The sequence below is a fragment of the Pinus tabuliformis genome, chromosome 8 (assembly GCF_031772625.1).
Source record: "Pinus tabuliformis cultivar Carrire ecotype Pingquan chromosome 8, CPIR1, whole genome shotgun sequence".
NCBI lineage: Eukaryota > Viridiplantae > Streptophyta > Pinopsida > Pinales > Pinaceae > Pinus > Pinus tabuliformis.
The window spans coordinates 1,782,838,349-1,782,845,681 of NC_142294.1; the positions used below are offsets into that span (position 1 = coordinate 1,782,838,349).

General features: G+C 29.6%; 1 protein-coding gene across 1 annotated transcript; it reads left to right on the forward strand.

Moving 5' to 3' along the window:
- Positions 1-3,757: 3,757 nt before the first annotated feature.
- Positions 3,758-4,702, forward strand: LOC149243335 (uncharacterized). The gene is made up of 2 exons (XM_089371186.1): positions 3,758-3,931; positions 4,169-4,702. Exons 1-2 carry the CDS (start codon positions 3,758-3,760, stop codon positions 4,700-4,702), a joined length of 708 nt encoding a protein of 235 aa, XP_089227312.1.
- The last annotated feature ends 2,631 nt before the right edge of the window (positions 4,703-7,333 follow it).

The window sequence follows — 7,333 nt, forward strand, 5'->3', positions numbered from 1 at the left end:
GTTGACTAGAACTAAGAAGAAAATGAACATCACTAGGAAACTCTCATGAGATTTGGAGTGAGACCGGCTGGTGGTCTGCTCCCAAGACTCTTGTGATACTAAGAAGGTGGAAGATGAAAAACACTTCCTTTGAGACCGCCCAACTCTTGCCCACATCTACTCCCAATTCCCTATCTTTAGCCACATCTCCAATCTTCTTGACTTATTAAGTGAGCCCAACTATAACAGTCTTGGAATTCTTATTTCCCTACTCCTCACCAATATCTGCTCTCAATTCCCTATCATTAGCCACATCTCCAATCTTCTTACTTATTAAGTCAACCCAAGTACAACAATCTTGGAATGCTTATTTTCCTACTCCTTGATGAAACAAGATTTTGAATGACAATTAAGCTCTCTTTTCTTCATCATCAATAATAGTGGGTGTACTTTTAATTAAAAATATTTTTTGTGTTAATTTTTTTATTAAAATAATATTTCATTATATTATTAATAATATAATAATATTTAATATTTTTAATATCAATTTTAAAAATAAATTAATAGTTCTATATTTTATTTATAATTTTTTTTAATTGTAATTAAGTTTTGGAATAATTTTAATGCTTATATTAATATAATGGTTCATAAATACATTTTTAATGTAATTATAGTATTTTATATAGCATTATTCTTTTGTTATTAGTGTTATTAATTATTATATATGTTTATTAAATTATATCAACTATATTTATTAATGTGATTGTTGATATGTCGAGAGATGCATTTAAAAAAAAAAAAAATGTTGGTCTAAAACAAAAATGCAAATAACCATATAGATAAATAAACTACAATAGAATTCAAAATTTAGAATAAAAAATCCTCCAATTTTTTTAATTAAATATTTGTAAAATGAATTTTTAAAAAGAAAAAACATATTCTATGATATATTAAAATCTTTAAAGACATAAATATTTCCATTGTCAGAGTTGTAATATTTGAAAATATTAATTGGATTTAGTTTTATAACCAACATACACCCATCTTATGAGCCATGAAGGATCAAAATTCATGTGCAAACTTTTTTAGAGTGAAATAAATTGTGTAATTTTTCATTGTTTTATTATATTTTTGAATCCTATATAGAGTATATAGAACCAAATAAATGTTTTTATTGATAACCCACATTGAATATTTTGTCTATATACAACATTAAAATATTTTATTTTAACAATATATATATATATATATATATATATATATATATATATATATATATATATGAAATTGATATTGACATAAAATAGTTAACATATATCTTCAAATAGTTTTTTAAATATCTCATTGAAATATTTTTGAAAAGTATATATACAATGAGACATTTTATCAGCACAAATTAAAATAGATTTTTTATTATTAATATATTTTTAACTATATCTCAATATTAGTTCATATTAAAATATTTTATTGATATTCCAATTTGAATATTTTGCCTATATACAACATTAAAAAAAATTATTTTAACTATCTATATATATATATATATATATATATATATATATATATATATATATATATGAAGTTGATATTGACATAAAATAGTTAACATATATCTTCAAATAGTTTTTTAAATATCTCGTTGAAATATTTTTGAAAATTATAATGTTTCAACATCGTACTAACATTCTTTTCCTTAAACATTTTTTTAAAATTAGAGTGGACATTATTTTTATATTTAGAGAATAATTTGTTTTCATTTTAAATGGACAAGCTTACACATCCCTTCACACTTAGTTGCAAAATATAAATTTTGTTATTATGCCATGTAAAAAAACATCATTGAATCTAATATTATTATTAGATTTAATAAATTTAGATTAATAATTTGTGGAAAGGTTTGATAATTTTCGGTGTATAATAGATTCAGAATTATATGGATCTAGAATGGTGCATGTCATCAACCACATTTATTAATATAATTGTGCATAATTATTTTTTCTAGAGGAGAACATTTTATTTATGTAGTAAAATCAGTGCATCTGTATCCATGAGGATGTAACATCAACTTGAGGGAAAATACCTGTATCCATGAGGATGCAACATAAACTTGAGGGAAAATACTGGAAATATGATGTTAAATATGATGTTATGATAGCATCCAAACCATGTCAACATCAGAGTAAAACATAATCCAAAAATTTTATTTATGTAGTAAAATCAGTACATTTGTATCCATGAGGATGCAACTGAGGGAAAATACCATAAATATGATGTTGTGACAGGATCCGAAATATGTTGTGACAAGATCTGGACCATGTCAACATCAGAGTAAAACACAATCCACATAATCCAAAACAGAGATATAGGTAGAGCTTATTATCAATAACAGTCCATGAAAGTGACCAAGCAACAAGAGAAAAACATGTTCCCAAAAATTCCAAATGTAAGAACCAACATCGTCATGAAAACAAAAGAATGATGTTGACAGGATCCGGACCATGTCAACATCAGAGTAAAACATAATCCACATAATCCAAAACAGAGATATAGGTAGAGCTTATTATCAATAATAGTCCATGAAAGTGACCAAGCAACAAGAGAAAAACATGTTCACAAAAATCCCAAATGTAAGAACCAACATAGTCATGAAAACAAAAGAAAGATAGTGAAATCAGTGTCAAGAAAATGGCATGTGACAATCATCAGTGTCAAGAAAATGGCACGTGACAATCATCAAACAAGTCTCCATTAGTGAAATATAAAAGCCCTACAATGGGTCGAGGAATCCAAGCTTAGATAAAGCATCAACAAGCTTGTTGTGTGCCCTATGTAGGTGTAAAGCATCAACAAGCTTGTTGTGTGCTCTATGTAGGTGTTGATAAGTAACCCCTGTAGAGAATTCTGAAAACTTTTGATATGCACGTTTGATACACTACACCCAACTCTCTAGATGTAGATGAAAAATGTGTAAAGATCCCAAAACATGATTGATGATAACTTGAAAATCTCTATAATTATGTACACTTTTGATAGTTTTTTTTCACAGATTATGGCCAAACATAACGTGTATAATTTGCATGAGACAAATTATGACCCAACATAACGTGCACAACACAATTTTTTTAAAAACAATGTAATGTAAATTTAAACCCAAAAAAGACGAAGAAAAAGAAAACTAAACTACTAAAATAATGTCGTAACTTTTTAAAAATATGAGAAATCTACCTCTATGTGTTCGGATTACAAAAATATTTGTTATAAAATGTAATATACGTTAACTTGAGGTATATTTCAATATTCCTCGAACGGTCACGAGACACATGAGACACAAATGAAAAACAGTTATAGGTAAACCAAAACTTCAAACTGGTTTCCCTTATCATTTCTATTCTCTTATGTTTCTATATGTCGTCTACAAGATTAGTGGATTCCGTCATTACAGATCATGAGGACTCATCCTCGTTTGTCTGACTCGAGTTTTTCAATTCAGCGTCTTTAATTATTACAGCGTTTGTTTCTTCGTGTGATTCGTAAGACCATCTCCTCGCTTTTAAAAGGTTCGTCTTTCGGTCCAATCCAAAGAATTGCAGTATTTTCCGGAGCAAAGTCCGATGAGGGTGCGTTCAATCTGAGGTTACAATGGATTTTACTTACAGCTAGTTTAGCGCAATTTTGCGTGGGTTTTTGCTGAGAATCCACACGGCTGAGTTCCGATCCTCGCTTTGGCAAATATATCTTGCGGGTTCTGTTAGAAATATATTAGGCGGATCAAGGCAAGATGGTTTCGGAGAAACCAGGTATATATCTGGACCTGGTGCTTGTTCCCACAGGCCTTATTTTCCTGGTGGCCTACCATGTCTATCTCGTCTACAGAATCATCAAGTACCCCGATTCTACCGTTATAGGATTCGAAAATGGCAACAGAATAGTCTGGGTGCAGCAGATGATGAAGGTAATGATTGCAGCATCAATATTTTTCATTTTTTTTCTAGTTCAAGAAATCGCACTTCGAACAATTCACAGGTGTATATAATCTTCCTCTAATCTGGCTCTAGATAAAACCACCGACCCTGTGGGACCAAATCTCCACTAATAAGGACCAAACCTGAGTCAAGACTCACCTGTTTTTTAAACTTGATACCTATTTTCATTATTTTTCTAGGGTTTTGAATTCATCAATTGATTGCAGGATATGCCAAAAAATACAGGACTGGCCCTTTCCGTCATATCAAACAATTTATCAGCTGCGACATGTCTGGCCGGTCTCTCCATAACACTCAGCTCTCTGGTCGGCACTATAGTGGGAACCGGAAAAACAAGTATCACAACTGCCACCTCAAAAGGGTTGGTAAATGAAATAATCTTTGGACACAAGGGTGCCATAATGTCCTATATCAAATATGGCAGTGTGCTGGTTTGTTTCTTGGTGGCCTTCATATCCCATGTGCAAAGCATGCGTTATTACATTCATGTGAGTTTTCTCATCAGCACCCCTAATTCAAGTGTTCCCGCAGCTTACATTGAGAAGGCTGTGATCAGAGGGAGTAATTTATGGTCTTTGGGGTTGAGGGCTTATTACTTTGTGTTCCCGCTTCTGTTATGGATCGTTGGCCCCATACCCATGTTTGTTTGCTCAGTGGGGATGATTCCTTTTCTGTACTTTCTTGACTCCATGGAGAATCCTATCCCTCCTTTTGGAATCAAGTCTTCGTGTAAGCTATAGGCCGCGGTTTGGATTTTGGTCGTGGGATCGACTTCAACATTGGAGAAAGTAATGGAAGTTTATACAAACCACTGGATATTAATCAAGGGATCGAATTCAGCAACGGAGAAAGCAATGGCAGATTAGACAACCCACTGGATATGGATGGCATGGTCAAATTCAATATCAGAGAAAGTAATGGCAGCTTAGTCAACCCGTTGCTACTGGATCGAATAAAATTCGGGCACCTCACCGAGTTTATTTATTAATGATTTTGTTTATGTGTAATAACATCATGATTTTCCACTCATAAATTAGCTTTATGGGTATTGGCATAAAATTTTCATGCACATTGTGGAGCTGAAGATAGACATGACGACACGACATATCAATGTATTACTAGCTACGTTCACACTATTCCAACCACATGACTAATGAAATGTATGTTACCTCTGCATTTTAGTCTGGTTCATTTTTTTAAGAGATCATGATTTAGTTTAATATGTGATTTTTATACACAGGATAATGTTTGTAACTATGATTAAAATAACTTTGTTTGCGACTTTATGAAATGCATGTTTTCTATTATTTTAAGAATATGCTATGCTGTAATGTAAAGTGTGAATTTATTTATAAGATGTTGTTTGTAACTTATATATATATATATATGGGGGTATATTTTTAAAAAAAAATTGAAAAAGTGGTTATATATATATATATAATTGGTAAAAAATATAGAAATGTTAAGTATTTTACCACATTTTGTGGATAGTAAATTGGGTGCCGTAATTATGGAGCTTCCTTCTAAATAAATTAAAGAAAGTTGAATTAAAAAAATTTAAACCCTTCAACACTAAAACTAGCAACAATAGCAATAAAAATATGACTCTAGACAACTTAAGCTCACCCTTGGAGCTTTATCTATATATATAAAAAGCTCACCCTTGGAGCTTTAGCTATATATATATATATATATAGCTCACCATTGGAGCTTGATTGAAGGTGTATATATATATATATATATATAATTGGTAAAAAATATAGAAATGTTAAGTATTTTATCACATTTTGTGGATAGTAAATTGGGTGCGTTAATTAAAGAAAGTTGAATTAAAAAATTTAAACCCGTCAACACTAAAACTAGTAACAATAGCAATAAACATATGACTCTAGACAACTTAAGCTCACCCTTGGAGATTTATATATATATATATTTATTTATTTTTATTTTTTATTATAGATTAGTATTTCTCATTTCAATAATTGAATTTATTTATACCTTAGTAGAATGTTAAAGGAACATATTTCTTGTTCTCTCCCGTTTTATATGGTGAATTCATACCTTGGTTTGGAGAAATGTAAATGTCAAATCCCATAACATACACCACTAAGTTTTGAAGCCACGATGGTTGGAGCTGAAGTCCAATTCACCAACGAAATGTAAAATAACATAACTTGTTTCCTCACACTTTAAATATTTGGTTTTCAAGTTGATGTTCATTTTATTGTTGTGCTTCTTCATGAATAATGACTTTGGTATTACATGCAATTGATATAAGCCATGATGGCTAGAGTTGAAGTCCAATTCATCAATGAAATGTAAGATAACATAACTTGTTTCCTTACACTTTAAATATTTGGTTTTCAAGTTGATGGTCATTTTATTGTTGTGCGTTATTGATGAATAATGATTTTGGTATTATATGTAATTGATATTGGGTGGGTGCAAGTTAAGGATGGCCTTTCATGATGTGTTAGTGACAATGCAAAATTATAAAAACAAAAATATGTTAACATGGGGATAATTAAAGGTACTTATGTAATGAATTTGAAGATGGTGTAAGAAGATGAAATGTAGGAAAATGAGTTAATTTTCTAAATATATAACTTTTATTTATAAAAAGTGTGTCTAACTATGTGAATGCTCAATTTTTCTAACATTGCTAAAATATAATGCTTATGTTTTGGTTAGTGCAAACTTTGAATATCTAAATGATGGAATATTGCTAAAAAACTTGTAAGGTTGTAGAGAATAAATTATTCTTGTGCACAACTATTTTTCCAAAATTTATCATCTTCATATATATATATAATCAGTCCATTATATATATATATATATATAATCAGTCCATTATATTGTTGAAATTACAAGGCTTTCCTTAAGTACGACTTAAAATAGTTTTACCATTATCTAACATTCATTTATTCTTTTTAGATTGTAAGTTTTAATATCTCGTAGTACACTTAGTATTTTTTTCCCAATATGATTATATAGATTGGCTAACCAAATACATATAATCATTATTATTTTTATTATAGTGGCCATTTTTTTATTTAGAGTACTTTAAAAAAAAATGCAAATTTCAACTTCACGTTGAGCATAAACAAAATCAAGCATCACCCTCACACTATGCTACCATGCAATTATGGTTACATCACCCTCACACTGTGCTACCATGCAGTAATGGTTAACAATATAATAATGTTTGTGTTTTCCTTTTATTAACCTTCTCTATTTCTATTTAAAAATTTTATATTGAAATATTTTAATTAACATAGATATGGATTTTGAAATAGATTATAAATCATATATTAAAATATTTTTAAAAAAATATAAAAAAAAAATAAGATTTTTTTTTATTTTAATTATTT

Excerpts from the sequence above, each read along its gene's own strand:
- LOC149243335 (XM_089371186.1), top strand. The coding sequence starts at position 3,758 with ATGGTTTCGGAGAAACCAGGTATATATCTGGACCTGGTGCTTGTTCCC. Across the intron at positions 3,932-4,168 it reads GGGTGCAGCAGATGATGAAG|GATATGCCAAAAAATACAGG; the intron begins GTAATGATTGCA and ends AATTGATTGCAG.